This window comes from Sphaeramia orbicularis, chromosome 7 (assembly GCF_902148855.1).
Source record: "Sphaeramia orbicularis chromosome 7, fSphaOr1.1, whole genome shotgun sequence".
NCBI lineage: Eukaryota > Metazoa > Chordata > Actinopteri > Kurtiformes > Apogonidae > Sphaeramia > Sphaeramia orbicularis.
In genome coordinates, this window is record NC_043963.1 from 39,547,229 (window position 1) to 39,564,718 (window position 17,490).

A 17,490-nucleotide genomic window follows, 5' to 3' on the forward strand; every position below is an offset into this window, starting at 1 on the left:
CAGAATTTAATCATTTCTTCCTTATCCCATTTCCAACAAACCCTGAAAATTTCATTCAAATCTGTCCATAACTTTTTGAGTTATGTTGCACACTAACGGACAGACAAACAAACAAACCCTGGCAAAAACATAACCTCCTTGGCGGAGGTAATAAATGATAATAAATCACTTAAAGGTTGAATTTAGAGAAAAATTCATTTGGAAACTGACACAAAAGTCACACTGGGTCTTTGTGAGTTAATCTACCACCAGTAAAACCTATGGAGTTTGATCAGTGACAGTGGATGGACACACTTGGTTTATGGTCTGTTAATGATATATGTTACTGAAAAAGATGCTTTTTCTTCAGTTTTCTCTGTTTTTGATATAATAACCCTCAACTTTAATCTAAGCTTTTACGAACATCTATATTATCACTGAATTAAATATAGGAAAATACATGATTTACACTGAAAAAAGACAAAATACAGAGGATAATGTTAAAATAAATGGCGATAAATCACTTTAAAAAAGTGAAATATACAAAAAACAATATGCCACAAAAGTAGCACTGGGTCTTTATTGGTTAAAATAAATGTTTTTAATGCATCTTCGAGACAGTCAGTCTTTTTGCAGCAAAATAAAGTAATTTATGTGGATGATACCAAACCAGACTGGAAACCAGTATTTGTGTCTTATTTAAAACCAAATTTATAACTTGTCACATTTAAGCTGTGTCCATGTGTTCATCAATACCATGACAACAGTTCATTCATTCAACCTTTATTAAGAACACAAAAACTGGAATTAAAAACATAGAATTAAATAAAAATATACACAATAAAGTGAATATATAACATTCCTATTTTAGCCCTAACCAAATTATCTTTGCACCAAAATCTAAATCATCACAGCCTGAATGCAGCAGATATTTTTCCACATTTCAAATATCTGTGGTATTTTATGTCTTTTGTCCTCCATGCCTGTCATCCATCATTGTGTGAAATTTGTTTTGTTGTCAGGGTACCACCCCAACATCCCAGACCCAACCAGTAAATATGCAAACACAATTATGTCATTTGGGGAGTCACAAAAGACCTTGTCCATCATTCTGTCGGAGTGAGGGTGAGTTGATTGGATGGTGGGAGAAAAATTCTACAACAGATTGAGTTGAATGAAAATGTGTCCTGCCTGACAACACACGGAATGGGCTCTATGCACAGCCCCACTACTTCCTGAACTTCAGATGGGTCCTTTATTTCCTGTCTTTCATTATTGGACACACTGATTAATCCAGATGAGCCAAATTAATCAGTAGCCACAACAATATGTCGCAGACACACCTGGATTTATCAGTTTGTCCAGTAATAAAAGATAGAAAGTAAAGGACCCACCTGAAGTTCAGGAAGTAGTGGGGCTGTGCATAGAGTCCATTGCAGAACACAGTTATGATCTAGCAACATTAATGTAGATGGACACACATGTACGTATGGGCACCGCAGGGAAATGCATGTGATCTTGGTATTAACCCTATAAAACCATTCATGTCACATGTCACCTTTATTTTATCAAAAAGATCAATACTTTCCTTAAAAACTTGGTGTATAATACCTGATACGTGCTTTCTGTCCCCTGGTGGATTATCATCCCACTACAGCCAGTAGAAAGGTTTATTTTGGGGGGCCTTTTCAATATGGCCACTAATGATAAATCATCCAACACATATTTTGTAGAAAAGTATTTAGTAATTTTCAAAAAGTTACATTAAGCAAAATATTTATATTGCTATTTAGTTAAAAATTGAAAAATATTGAAAATGTGGGGAAATTCAAGGGACATTAAGAGGCTGTAAAACGTTTATGTAAAAAAAGAAAAACAAACCTATATATATATATATATATATATATATATATATATATATATATATATATACAGGGTGGGGAAGCAAAATTTACAATATTTTGAGGCAGGGATTGAAAGACAGTGTATGACTAATTAGTTTATTGAAAGTCATGAGAATTTATTTGCCACAAGAAAATTGACATGATAGAAAATGTTTTTATTCTATGTGTCCTCCTTCTTTCTCAATAACTGCCTTCACACGCTTCCTGAAACTTGCGCAAGTGTTCCTCAAATATTCGGGTGACAACTTCTCCCATTCTTCTTTAATAGTATCTTCCAGACTTTCTCGTAATAGTTTTGCTCATAGTCATTCTCTTCTTTCCATTATAAACAGTCTTTATGGACACTCCAACTATTTTTAAAATCTCCTTTGGTGTGACGAGTGCATTCAGCAAATCACACACTCTTTGACGTTTGCTTTCCTGATTACTCATATGGGCAGAAGTTTCTGAAAAGGTATGGATAATAGTGTTAGGTATGATTATGACATCAATATATGTTTGGTTTCAAAACAATTGACGTAGTGCCTGCTGAGAAAAAACAACTAAATGTTCATTGTAAATTTTGCTTCCCCACCCTGTATATCTGTAATGTTCTATATTTTCAAAATGTTACTAATAAAGTTAATGTTGTTATGAACAAAAAGTTGCCAAAAATGCCCAATGTATCAAATATGATACAAAAAATATATAATAAACAAAATGATAAGACAAAAATTTTTCTTTGGAATATGTTAAAAAGGCTCAGAAATATTTAAATTCAAAAAAAAAAAAAAAATTGTGGCTGGTTTTTCATGGGTCAGATTTTACAGGCTTTAAGTCTATGCTGCACGAGACTTAAATCATTCTAAGCAATTCACTACTTTTATTAACACACACATAAAAAAATGCCAATGTCCAGATTTTGGGGACCATAATGGAGCAAATAGCAAATCCATTTATGCATTTGTTATTATTGTGTTCGACGGTTTTTCTGTAGAAATTAAGCACTACAGGTAGAGTTTTTTAGTTATAGATAGTTGTTTCTCTTATGATCATTTTTCTGCATTTTTTCTTAAAAACATTCGCAGTCATCTCATTCGAATTACTGCTCTACAAATTACACTGGGAATGTAGATGCCAGCAAACTTGCTAATATTAGCACTGATTCCCATTCAGTATCTACAGTGTCACTATTACACAGACTCACACATTTACCAGTCATTCCAAAAAAAAGAAAAAAAAACAAACATTTTTGAGTAAGTTCTGTTAGTTTGACTGAGTGCATATTTTTGCACATATAGTTGTGGAAAAAAATTATTAGACCACCCCTTGTTTTCTTCAATTTCGTGTTCATTTTAATGCCTGGTACAACTAAAGGTACATTCGTTTGGACAAATATAATGATAACAACAAAAATAGCTCATAAGAGTTTAATTTAAGAGCTGATATCTATCCATTTTCCATGTTTTCTTGGTAATAACCAAAATCACTTAAGTTCTTATATCAATAGCTATGGCATTGTATACATTTCCGTTAGAGGGGTTAGTCTTTGGAATGGCCTGGAAGATCGATTCAAACAGTCTAAAACAATTAAAACTTTTAAAAAGATGCACAAATGAACTATTATTCAAAAATAGAGTTTAGGATTGACTAAAGAAAATACTTGTTTAAAAGACTAGGTTCACCACTGATAATTGAGATAAGGACATGATTTACCTGAATTAAATTAAATATGTGTTCTCTTCTGTTGTATATTTAGCAATGATTACATTGAACATTTTTTGGTTTGTTTGTTTGTTTTCATATGTAAATATTGTGTTGATTGTAAATAATGTTGGGCAAAATAAGACTTAACTTCAGCCTGAGCCCTTTTGGTCGCATTGTATATGGAACAAAGGGTATGTTGTTTTTGTTTGTTTAATGTAATTAACAACCGAATAAACTACTACTGCTACTACTACTGCCAAAAACAGTGCTTTTAGGTATTCCATGTTCTATTTTTCTGTCTGTTTTAGTCACATGATACACACAGGAGTTAGTACTTGATTGCATAACCATTGTTTTTGATGACTTTTGGTGGTCTAATATTTTTTTCCACGACTGTAGCCTTTCTATAGCCTACGTAACTGTAGGATAGGCCTGCATGCTGGTTTCCAAGCAACTTCTGCATGACTTCCAAGTTTTGCTCAATCTTCTTATCTTATGTCATCGTCTTTTTCTTCTTTAATGCCGTTCATTACTGGCTGATGTCCTGCTCTGCCTTATATAATCTTTATGCCAGTCGTGTCCCTCTCCTGCTGTGTGGCTTAATCTCCCCTTTCCTTCATCTTCACCCCAGTGATATCGGAACGGTTTTAAAAGCATCAGTTAAAAACCCACATATCATATAAATATATATAGCATATTAAATTAACTTTGACTGATTTGCAAAGTAAATGTAATGTGCTCCTATTATAAAAGCTTTACGTTGAGCTGCTATAGTGTATTTCATAAACTGATCTTATTATGTGACGACATTAATATAAAGCGAAGCTGGCGAGGATCCTGAAGTCCAAACAGGGAGACACTTCCCCAGCAGCTGACCTGTTAATGATGTTGGAGAGATTTTGGGAAGAGGACTAGGCCTAAAATGAGCAATGACATCCAAAGAGTGGATTAGTGGTTTGGTGTAATACATGCTTGGCAGTCATTGGTAAACACCAGGCGTCACTCACTGTGGTCTGCTGGACAAATCTGCTTAGTTTGTCCTTTTTCAACATATAAACTCTTAAAGCATCTGCCCTTTAGAATAAACAAGACATTAAGTCTACTCTTCTTGTACTGTTCATTCTTTAAACATAAAATGGGCTGGTTGGTCCTAATTGGAGGCTTACTTGACATTTTACTTTAAGGCCCAGCAGTTGCATTTGTACAAAAGTTTATTAGTGTAGGCCACATTACATCTAAGTGTTTCTAATGGTTTTCTAGGCTTGGCTGCCAAAGACTTGAAACTATGTAATGGTCCGTAGTGACTTCAGTAAGGATTTATTTTTATTTTTATAATGACAAGGTTTCTCTATGTCTATTAAGTCCATTATCACGCTCTCTTTCATTTGCTGGTTTGCATCTATCAATCTGAAACGAAAAAAAACTTATTTACCAGAATAATTAAAGTCAGCAGTAAAATCATTCAAGATTCAGGGTTCAAGACTCCTTTTATTGTCATTGTATACACAAAGCATACACAACGAAATCTTGATGCGCTTGTAAAAAATGGTACTTCTTCAGTAAAACAAAAAAAAAGAAAATATACAGTGATAAAAAAAAAAAAAATAGTGAAAGCAGTAAAAACAGTACAAAAAAGACACACACTCTACTAGGGATGGGAATTGATATTTAACGATTTAATTTAACGATTCCAAGTCCATTCTCAATTTTGCTTATCAGTCCGATTCCTTATCAATTCTGCATTAACTGTCTTTTATATTTCCATCTCTGCACAGAAAATATAACACATACAGTATGCACAAATAATAATAACAGATGACGCCGGACTTGGTTCAGCTACCTTGAGAAACTTTATATTATAAGGGGCAGGAGGATGTTTGTTACCCACCCCCCGTAGAACCAGGCCCAGATGATGCCCTGGTGTTGCTCTGCCACTAGATTCACTAGTGTTGCTAAATAGTGTATCAAACCCGTAACATTCCTGCAAATGAATTTCATGCTGTGCGGACAAATGTTTTAGCATATTGGAGGGATTTTCCCCTTTGAAGGAATGGAAGCTTTGCAAGTGTTACCAGTGGCCCTGGTGTCATCTTTTCGCTTGAAATATAGCCATACTTTCGAGCATTTCTGCCTCGACGCCATGCAGCATACGTGTGATGTCATCACGCATGCACAACTAAGGCAGAATCCATAAGCAGAATCGTTAAGCAGGCAGGCAAACGATTCCAAGGAATTGAGCTACTGGGAATCGGTTCTCTGAAAGAACCGGTTCTCGATTCCCATACCTACACTCTGCCTCTCTCCCATTCTGTCAAGTCACATATTCACACATTCATACCTAGTTAAAGTGCACAGTGCAAATAAAGTGACAATCATTGATATTCTGTTGTTTTATTTGTTACTGAAACAAGAACAGTTGACCCCTGGGGACAAATAAAGGTCTTGAATCTATTATAAAGGTGGTTTGGGTACTTCAGCTTCCTCCCACCGTCCAAATACATGCAATATAATATGCTAACTGGTCAATTTAAATCACCCATGGACGTGAGTATGAGTGAGTGGTCGTACATCTGTTTATGTGTGTGTGTCAGCCCTGTGAGGACATGACACGTCCAGGGTGTACCCCACCTTCACTCACTGGTGGCCAGGACAGGCTCAGGCTCTGCACCCCAGTGACCCTCACTACAACTAAGCGGTTCTGAAAATGGATGACAACATGATAGTAAAAACTAGTTTAAAGCACAATTCAAAGAATAAATTTAGGCGTCAAGGTCAGGTTTCATCTGTTTTTATGCACACAAGGTGAATCACCACAGACACACAGGACTTCAGTAGCTGTTGCTGCACCTTTTGTGTCGTTATAACTTCACCTCCACTGACAGTATTGGCTCAACACACCTTTACTCAACTCCACTCAGTTTTTGCATCAGCATGATACATTGCCACTGCAGATGTTGTACTCATATTGTCATCTTCACTTACAAGCAAAGTAACAGTGGCAGAAGAGTAACTTCACCCAGAAAGACCCAAACAGCTACTGCACTGCAAAAATTTAAATCTTACCAAGTGTATTTTTCTTATTTCTAGTCAAAATATCTCATCGCACTTAAAATAAGACCTAAAGAGTAACTCTTCAGTGAGATATAAGAACTTATTTTTAGACAGTAAGTCTCTGAAAATCTTATTTCAAGAAATCTTACCAAGATAATTTTCACTTGCTCCATTGGCAGATTTTGTTTTTTGCTCAATTCAAGATTTTTTTTTTGCTTAATTCAAGCAAAAAAAATCTGCCAATGGAACAAGTGAAAATTATCTTGGTAAGATTTCTTGAAATAAGATTTTTAGAGATTTACTGTCTAAAAATAAGTTCTTATATCTCACTGAAGAGTTACTCTTTTGTCACAAGGGGAAAAGAAAGGACTCAAATGCTCGGTACTGAAGGGAAAAAAAATAACAAATTTATTTAACAAAATATGAAAACAACGCAACGAAAACCTAACACAAAAGCTAAATCAGAAACAGAGTCCATAAAAAACATACAACACCTGGGTCAGAGTCCGTGGATGAATATGGATAATTGTCCGGGCTATGGAAAGGAATGAGGAGAAATGGACCAGCGCTGCATGGCAGCAAACCAAAGCCTTAAATAGGCTGAAGGTAATTGGCTGCAGCCATGCAGCGCCAGCAGGTGAATCTGATGATGATAATGATAATGAAAAGGTGGAGCTGAGGGTCGCACAGGCACAGGTCCATGACCAAAAGGGAGGAGCAAAGAGTCACAAGCACAGATCCTGACAGGACCCCCCCTCAAGGGACGGCATCCTGACGTCCCCAGAGAAGCGAAAAAGCCCCCACGAAGACCAGGGCATCCTGGAATATAGAAGGGATCCTGGCAAAGGGGCACGAAGAACCACAGGGCAGACGGGCTGAAGCACCTCCCGGTGGGATGGCGTGAAGAGCCTCCGGGCAGACTGGCTGAAGAACCTCAGGGCGAACAGGCTGACGCACCTCCCGGTGAAACGGCGTGAAGAGCCTCCGGGCGAAGAGGGTGAAGCACCTCCCGGTGAAACGGCGTGAAGAGCCTCCGGGAAGACTGCCGAAGCACCTCAGGGCAGACCTCCGGACCAGGATGTGGAAAACCTCCAGACCAGGACGTGAGAAACCCTCCGAAACAGGTCAGAAAAATCCCCTGGTTCGTGGATCTCCAGGGCTGTGGCAGACAGGACTCTAGCTGGATTTAGGACATTGACTGGAACTGAATATGACTGGAGTAGTGACTCTAACAGAGACAAGACTGACCGGACAAAGACTGGACTACAGACATCGACTGGAATTGGACTATGGCTGGACCCAGGACTATGGACTCTGAGACTGGACTGACAGGACTATGGACTCTGTGACTGGACTGACAGGACTATGGACTCTGAGACTGGACTGACAGGACTATGGACTCTGAGACTGGACTGACAGGGGAACTAAGAGGGAGACCGAGACGGGGAGACACAAAGAGCGAGGCTGAGACGGGGAAACAGGAACGCTGCGCGGACGGATGGAATCGGACTTCAGGAACGCTGCCGGACGGAACCGGACTTCAGGAACAGGCTTTAAAAAACGCTGCGCGAACAGACAGAAACAGATTGCAGGAACGCTGCATGGACAAACTGAATCAGGCTTCAAAAAACGCTGCGCGGCCGGAACCGGACTTCAAGGAGGAGAAACTACCAGACAGCGTACTAGCCTCCAGGTAGTACTGAGGAAAAGGGAACTGGGCCAAGCAGAGAGACACGGACAGACAGACACAAAAACACGGACAGGCAGAAGGACAATCTACAGAACTGAACTGATGAGAACGATAAAATGGAACTGAAGAACATGAGCTGCAAGAAACAGACCTAAAGGACAAACAGGGAAAGAACTGAACTAAGGAGAAACTGATGAAACTGCAGATAGAAAATAAAAAGACTAAAGACAGACTGAAAAAAAGAACAAAACACGGGGAACATATAACGCACATGGACTGCAGTAACACACATTGACAAAAAAAAAATTCACACCCACTGAGAAATACACACACACAGAAACTAGGAAATTCACACAGACTAAGAAACAGACTGAAAAATACACAGAAAGACAAACACACAGAAACACGCACACAGAAATATACAGAAAACGGCACACACGGACAAAGAGAAACAGGGAGGAACGAACAAACCAACATGGACAGATAGATCAAAACTAATGAACTTCACTGAAACCATTAGACACACGAAGGAAAAGACACAAGAGAAGAACCCGGACCCCACGAAGACCCAGGTCCCCACATGGAACAGGACACCGGAAATACGAGGCAGAAAACAGACCAGAGATAGAAACGCACCGGAAAAAAACAACACGGGAGGAGAGCCCGGACTCAACATGGACCGGGACCCCACATGACATGGGAACGCCGGTAATACAAGACAGGAATCAGACAGGGGGCAGATACACCGGGAGAACAAACCGGGGTGAGCACCCGACGGATCCGGGACCTCCCGAACCAACCGGCACGGAGGAGACCGAACCGCCGGAGCTGAGGACAAGGGTAAGTCTCAGAAAAGCCGGATATAGGGCAGGGAAGCGCGGAGCGACGGTACAGAGGGAGAATTAGGCAAGACGAACGAAACCAGGAATAAAAAATTCAAACACGGAGAAACGAGAAAAAAAAAAAAAAAAACGGGTCCCTTCAATACCGGCTGAGTCAAGGTATGGCTGGTCCATTCTGTCACAAGGGGAAAAGAGAGGACTCAAATGCTCGGTACTGAAGGGAAAAAAAATAACAAATTTATTTAACAAAATATGAAAACAACGCAACGAAAACCTAACACAAAAGCTAAATCAGAAACAGAGTCCATAAAAAACATACAACACCTGGGTCAGAGTCCGTGGATGAATATGGATAATTGTCCGGGCTATGGAAAGGAATGAGGAGAAATGGACCAGCGCTGCATGGCAGCAAACCAAAGCCTTAAATAGGCTGAAGGTAATTGGCTGCAGCCATGCAGCGCCAGCAGGTGAATCTGATGATGATAATGATAATGAAAAGGTGGAGCTGAGGGTCGCACAGGCACAGGTCCATGACCAAAAGGGAGGAGCAAAGAGTCACAAGCACAGATCCTGACATCTTTAGGTGATTATGTCTTATTTTAAGTGGGATGAGATATTTTGACTAGAAACGAGAAAAATACAGTTGGTATGATTTTGATTTTTGCAGTGTGTCGACCAAAATCACCTACAGATCCAAACTGTTTAATACCTGTTGATCCACTAATCCTATAAATACAGGTAAATAATTGGTGTAAAATGCAGTTTGTCATCTTTTCATGGTCATCAGATATGACCCATTTGGACATTCAGAGACAGACATTCTGTAGTTACCATGGAAACACTGTCATCTATAACATTGATTCACCAGTAAAACCCATGGAGTTTGATCAATGACAGTGGATGGAGATACTTGGTTCATGTTCAGTTATTGATATATTTTACTGAAAAAGTTATCAGTTTCTGATATAATAGCCCTCAACTTTAATCTGAGCTTTTATGAACATGTACATGATCAGTGAATTAAATACAGGAAAATACATGATTTTCATTCAAAAACAAGCAAAATACAGAGCATAATATTTAATAAATGGTGATAAATCACTTAAGAAATGTTAAATATAGAGAAAAATTAATTTGGGAACTGCCACAAAAGTAACACTGGGTCTTCATGGGTCAAGTGTAGGATACCAATTCCAAAGTAAAATGGAATTTATCAACATAATACATTAAAAAGCACCTCCAGTATTTGTTTAGTTTGTTGTGCCACAGGACGACAAATACACGTAATGAGGTAACAATGATTCTGGATGGATCTGACTGGGATTTGCATGACTAAAATATTATTTTGGCTCATTTGGAACCTCATCAGAGTTCATCCTAGTACTAGTGTGTGGCCAGATCAAAGTGAACAATGGCTTAGACAGATTACAGGAAGTCATCGCAGGATGTCGTCTGCCAGCAAATAAAAGAATTAGAAAAACATGAGGAGGAGACAAAGAGGAGAAATTGTTTATAGAAATGGAGTCCAACAAAGCAATAGCAAGTTATAAAACTAAAATGTCAGCCTGTCAATGTTTAATGCTTTTTACTGAGAGGAGATATGAGGGGACAGGAAAGCAATGCCACCTGAATAATGTCACATCCCATTGTCAAATATTGCCACCAGTTTGATATTATTCCACAGAAGTCACCTCTGAAGGAAGCGATGAAATAAAAATAATAGTACAGTGGCAACAAAATGAAACTGTTCACTGCACTTTTTTTCAGAGTATGTACATAGTCATGGTAGACTCAAACGGCCTTATTTATTTTTATTTTTTTACACACATGCACACAGATATAAAAGAACTGTCAGGATCTGTGCTTGTGACTCTTTGCTCCTCCCTTTTGGTCATGGACCTGTGCCTGTGCGACCCTCAGCTCCACCTTTTCATTATCATCATCAGATTCACCTGCTGGCGCTGCATGGCTGCAGCCAATTACCTTCAGCCTATTTAAGGCTTTGGTTTGCAGCCATGCAGCGCTGGTCCATTTCTCCATATCCTCTCCATAACCCGGACATTTATTCAGCTCATCTACGGACTCTGACCCAGGTTTTGTGTGGTTTTTTTTTGGACTCTGTTACTGATTTAGCTTTTGTGTTAGGTTTTCGTTGCGTTGTTTTCATATTTTGTTAAATAAACTTGTTATTTTTTCCCTTCAGTACCAAGCATTTGAGTCCTCTCATTTCCCCTTTGTGACAGAGAATGGACCAGCCATACCTTGACTCAGCCGGTATTGAAGGGACCCGTTTTTTTTTTTTTTTCTCGTTTCTCCGTGTTTGAATTTTTTATTCTGTCCTCCCGTGTTGTTTTTTTCCGGTGCGTTTCTATCTCTCGTCTGTTTTCTGCCTCGTATTTCCGGTGTCCTGTTCCATGTGGGGACCTGGGTCTTCGTGGGGTCTCGGTTCTTCTCTTGTGTCTTTTCCTTCGTGTGTCTAATGGTTTCAGTGAAGTTCATTAGTTTTGATCTATCTGTCCATGTTGGTTTGTTCGTTCCTCCCTGTTTCTCTTTGTCCGTGTGTGCCGTTTTCTGTATATTTCTGTGTGCGTGTTTCTGTGTGTTTGTCTTTCTGTGTATTTTTCAGTCTGTTTCTTAGTCTGTGTGAATTTCCTAGTTTCTGTGTGTGTGTATTTCTCAGTGGGTGTGAATTTTTTTTTTGTCAATGTGTGTTACTGCAGTCCATGTGCGTTATATGTTCCCCGTGTTTTGTTCTTTTTTTCAGTCTGTCTTTAGTCTTTTTATTTTCTATCTGCAGTTTCATCAGTTTCTCCTTAGTTCAGTTCTTTCCCTGTTTGTCCTTTAGGTCTGTTTCTTGCAGCTCATGTTCTTCAGTTCCATTTTATCGTTCTCATCAGTTCAGTTCTGTAGATTGTCCTTCTGCCTGTCCGTGTTTTTGTGTCTGTCTGTCCGTGTCTCTCTGCTTGGCCCAGTTCCCTTTTCCTCAGTACTACCTGGAGGCTAGTACGCCGTCTGGTAGTTTCCCCTCCTTGAAGTCCGGTCCCGGCCGCGCAGCGTTTTTTGAAGCCTGATTCAGTTTGTCCATGCAGCGTTCCTGCAATCTGTTTCTGTCTGTTTGCGCAGCGTTTTTTAAAGTCTGTTCCTGAAGTCCGGTTCCGTCCGTCCGCGCAGCGTTCCTGTTTCCCCGTCTCGGCCTCGCTCTTTGTGTCTCCCCGTCTCGGTCTCCCTCTTCGTTCCCCTGTCAGTCCAGTCTCAGAGTCCATAGTCCTGTCTGTCCAGTCTCAGAGTCCATAGTCCTGTCTGTCCAGTCTCAGAGTCCATAGTCCTGTCAGTCCAGTCTCAGAGTCCATAGTCCTGTCTGTCCAGTCTCAGTCAGCCAGAGTCATGGGTCCAGCCATAGTCCAATTCCAGTCGATGTCTGTAGTCCAGTCTTTGTCCGGTCAGTCTTGTCTCTGTTAGAGTCCCTAGTCCAGTCATATTCAGTTCCAGTCAATGTCCTAAATCCAGCTAGAGTCCTGTCTGCCACAGCCCTGGAGATCCACGAACCAGGGGATTTTTCTGACCTGTTTCGGAGGGTTTCTCACGTCCTGGTCTGGAGGTTTTCCACGTCCTGGTCCGGAGGTCTGCCCTGAGGTGCTTCAGCAGTCTTCCCGGAGGCGCTTCATGCCGCTTCACCGGGAGGTGCTTCAGCCTGTTCGCCCTGAGGTTCTGCAGCCAGTCCGCCCGGAGGCTCTTCACGCCGTTTCACTGGGAGGTGCTTCACCCTCTTCGCCCGGAGGCTCTTCACGCCGTTTCACCGGGAGGTGCGTCAGCCTGTTCGCCCTGAGGTTCTTCAGCCAGTCTGCCCGGAGGCTCTTCACGCCATCCCACCGGGAGGTGCTTCAGCCCGTCTGCCCTGTGGTTCTTCGTGCCCCTTTGCCAGGATCCCTTCTATATTCCAGGATGCCCTGGTCTTCGTGGGGGCTTTTTCGCTTCTCTGGGGACGTCAGGATGCCGTCCCTTGAGGGGGGGGTCCTGTCAGGATCTGTGCTTGTGACTCTTTGCTCCTCCCTTTTGGTCATGGACCTGTGCCTGTGCGACCCTCAGCTCCACCTTTTCATTATCATCATCAGATTCACCTGCTGGCGCTGCATGGCTGCAGCCAATTACCTTCAGCCTATTTAAGGCTTTGGTTTGCAGCCATGCAGCGCTGGTCCATTTCTCCATATCCTCTCCATAACCCGGACATTTATTCAGCTCATCTACGGACTCTGACCCAGGTTTTGTGTGGGGTTTTTTTGGACTCTGTTACTGATTTAGCTTTTGTGTTAGGTTTTCGTTGCGTTGTTTTCATATTTTGTTAAATAAACTTGTTATTTTTTCCCTTCAGTACTGTGCATTTGAGTCCTCTCATTTCCCCTTTGTGACAAGAACAAGCTAAAAAAGAGAAATACAGGTGTGTTGATCCCACTTCTCATAACACTGATCTACAAGTAAAATGCTTCCAGAATAAAAAAGTTAAACTTCACCAAATTTGAGTCACTAATAAAGAAAAACTGTCAAAAGTGCTAGTGGGTTGTAGTTTCTAAGATACAGTCTTGGACCAAAATGTGAAATACTGAGAATTAATAGGAGAATGGGTTTTATTCAAAAGGAATGTTTGTCTCAGAGCTACCAGATCTACCTCAAAATAGTGTCTGCGCATCACAATACATTCACTTTACAGGTTCTTTCTAGTGGAATATTTATAAATCCAATGTATAAATGTACATAAACCAACATATATGTGTAAAAACTAAAGGTAGACTGATATATTGGGCCGATATATAGATTTTTTCCAATATCAGCCATTGGCCTTATTTTTTTTTTTATTTTTTTTTTTTGCAAGATGATATTTGATCAGTAGTAAAAAATGTTATAGCTCATTTGATCAGGCACCTGTGCGGGCAGCACTTGAAATTCAATAAATGTTAAAAGAATACTATGTGTACATGTATTACTTATTTCATTCATAGTGCTGCATAAAAATCTCAATTATCTGAGTGTTTCAATTGTATTTAACAGTCAATGTGCTTTAAGAAAGAAAAAAAACAGCCTTAAATATCGGCTTCAAAAATCAGCTGTAGATATCAGCCATCAACTCACCAAATTTTTAAAAATCAGTATCGGCCTTAGAAAAACCCATATCGGTCGACCTCTAGTAATAACACACCATCATATATATTGAAAACATGAGTTAACCAGCACTTTTGTCATTTGTTTTCTGATTCATTTTATTAAAGTATGTAAGATTTAGCCAGGGGCAGCGCTACCAGTTATGGGCCACATGAAAGCATCATCGTTGTTGACCCTACAAAAATTTACTGTCTTCTCAATCTGTCAGACTGTGTGTGTGTGTGTGTGTGTGTGTGTGTGTGTGTGTGTGTGTCGGGGGTCCAAGTGTGGTCCATAAACAATGTCACTTATAAAACCATGAAAACAAAAACAAAACTTAACATACTTTCAACGTTCACCTCCCAACTTCTACACCTCTCTTACACAAAAATTTCACCACTTCTATATCCACTGGGCCCCCTACAAATACTGGGCCCCATGAATTTGTCACATTTACCCCCCCTTATCACCAGATTTAGCACATTTAATGTCCAAAACAGATATTTTCTAAGACATTGAGTACAGTTACATGATGTTTTTTTAAATTTGATTTATTTTTCCAGAAGAAATTAATTGGAACTAAAGTACTTTCTCTTCTGTTTACATGGAAATGTTAAACCCGAATAAACGTTTACATGAGAAACATTTATTCGGTTTTCGCAGCCCTTCTGTTAGCTTAGCTTAGCATAGTCACTGCATTTCCATGGTCACACATAGCCAGTTTTTTTAAAGGTGATTTGTTGTCTTTTGTAAGTGATTTTGTGAAATCCGATTCTCCCTAATTATTTCTTTAGATCTGTGACTTACTGCACTCATACAATCTTGGGACTATTGTGTTGTTGGAAAATCTTTTTGTTGAAAGGGATGCATGCGCTAAATTAGCTTTGCTTTACCGTTTTAGCTTTGCATTAGTTTTTATTTCCCAAGATTTTCTTACTGCAGTAAGTCACATGGCCATGATTTGAGCCTCAATTTGTGATCATATTGACCCCACCGGACTAAAGTAATGATTAGGGAGAACTGAATTTCACAAAATCACTCATAAAATACTACAAATCACCTATAAAAGTCTGGCTATGTCTGACCATAGGAATGAAGCTTTTATGCTAAGCTAGGCTAAGCTAAGCTAATGGAAGGGCTGCGAGAACAAGGCAATCGGTGCACTGCAGTGCAAACTGATTTGCCCAATTATCGAACTCATTAGTGCATGACAAATGAATGAATAAAAAACAGGTGATGAACTCTTCCCTCTGGGTTTTCCAGGCTGGTAGATCCCATCAGAATAGCCCACTGGAACGGTTTGGGTTGACTAGACTGCATTGCATATTCTTCCGCCAGCGCAGAACGTGTGCGTCATCGTGACAGGACAAGACAACGAGCATGTGCAGAATGGCAGGAATAAAGTCCAAACAGAATAAAGGGTTTACATGTCCGAGGAATAATTTAGTTCGGAATAAAAAGTGGATTAAACCAGTGACTTTAATCGGGTTTAAATTTAATCTGAACTTTTCTTTTTCAACTGGAATAAGGTGTTTACATGGGCATCTGAAATAGGATCTAACCTTTAATCAATTTAAACGAGGAATAAAAGTTGTCATGTAAACGCACGGATTGTAGAGCAGTGTAATCAGATAAATGCCTGACATGAACGAAGTCACATTCTTCTGTTTCCATGATCACTTGAACAATCCTTTAACTTCATAAATCAGATAACGATCACATTTTTAGTGTGAATGTAACGTGGCTGGAGTGTGACTCTTCCACTCATAAACACTTCTGTCCTTTGCCTCTCCACAGCGGCCTGTATGACTTCTACCACTATTTCTACATGGTGACCAACGTCCTGTTTTACGTGAGTTCAGCCATCAACCCCATCCTCTACAACCTGGTGTCGGCCAACTACCGCCAGATCTTCTTCTCTACCCTGACCTACTTCTTCATGCCCTGCCGTCGAAGTCCAAAGCGGCTGCCCCACGCCCTGACCCGCCACTCCATCTCCATTTCCAGCAACCACACCCTGTCCTCCCACATCATCAAAGAGACGGCGTACTGACCGGACCGGATCAGAATGAAGTCGTGAAATCATCCACTGCGTACTTCATCAAGGACATGAGTTATTGGATCAGAGGCTGGGGTCCATTTGGCACAGGCTGGGGGATAGGGGACACCATCATAGCCAGGGAGAGACCACTGTGACTTCATTTCACTTTACTTCTGCCAACAGTTATGCTTTCGCTCAAGTGTGTTTGTGTTTTTTGTTTTGTTTTTGTCTGTCAGCAGAAATACAAAGAAAACTACTGCACTGCTTTTCATGGAAGTTGAACATGGGCCAAGGACAAATCCATTCATTTCTGGAATCCAGTAAGAAGAGTCAGAACTTGGATTTTTTTTTTTTTTTTTTTTCTATTATTGCAAGGAGAAAGAGCAATTGAATTAGGAGACTGTGAGGCTCTGGGGATGTGCTCTCCACTGAATGTGCTTTTAAGATTATTATGTGTTATGTGTAGTTTGGTATAATGTGAGTTTGTGGATTCAAAATACAATGAAATTAGATGATGGAAGAATAAATTAAGGAAAGAGGAAAAAATGGAGGTTTTCTAAAATGGAAATCAATATATAATCCTGTATAAGTTTATAAGTGTACAACCATGCCTGGTGCTCAGAGTGTATTGCTGTTTTGTGTTTTAGTGTTTCAAAAACCTTTACGTTCTTTCTCTAAAAACAAAGCCTCTGACAGTACTTTTACCACTACACTGATTCTGATGTAACAACATGTTATGTTGTTGGACGTGAGCATTTTTGTGTATTTGATATGAAAGGGAAGGAATCCAAGCACGGAAAGCTGTATAATAATAGTATATTTGCATCATTTCACCTCTTTCACTTCTATTACAAGCTACTCTTTTTTACTGAGGTGGAATGATTGTTTAAGAGTCAAACAAAATATCTCTTATATCAAAGCATCATGGACTTATCAAGGTAATTGTATTCTTTAAAAAAACTAATTTTTGAAATATTATAGTTACCAATCCCAGGAGAACATTTCAGGTATTTTCTGAAATAAAAGTCCTGAGTAGCTAAATATATTACATTCGTGGGAAATGACTACTTTCAGAGTTTGTACAGAGTAGGGATGTAACGATATGAAAATTTCATATCACGGTTATTGGGACCAAAATTATCACGGTTATCATTATTTTTGCGG

At 39.7% G+C, this 17,490-nt stretch overlaps 1 protein-coding gene across 1 annotated transcript in view; it reads left to right on the forward strand.

The window, feature by feature from the left end:
* ntsr1 (neurotensin receptor 1 (high affinity)) overlaps positions 1 to 17,275 on the forward strand; it is a 98,043-nt gene extending 80,768 nt beyond the window's left edge. Inside the window, exon 4 of the mRNA XM_030137778.1 lies at positions 16,083 to 17,275. Coding sequence (XP_029993638.1) covers positions 16,083 to 16,338 — 256 coding nt within the window. The 3' untranslated portion in view covers positions 16,339 to 17,275. The remainder of the gene's footprint in view (positions 1 to 16,082) is intronic.
* Positions 17,276 to 17,490: the final 215 nt, after the last annotated feature.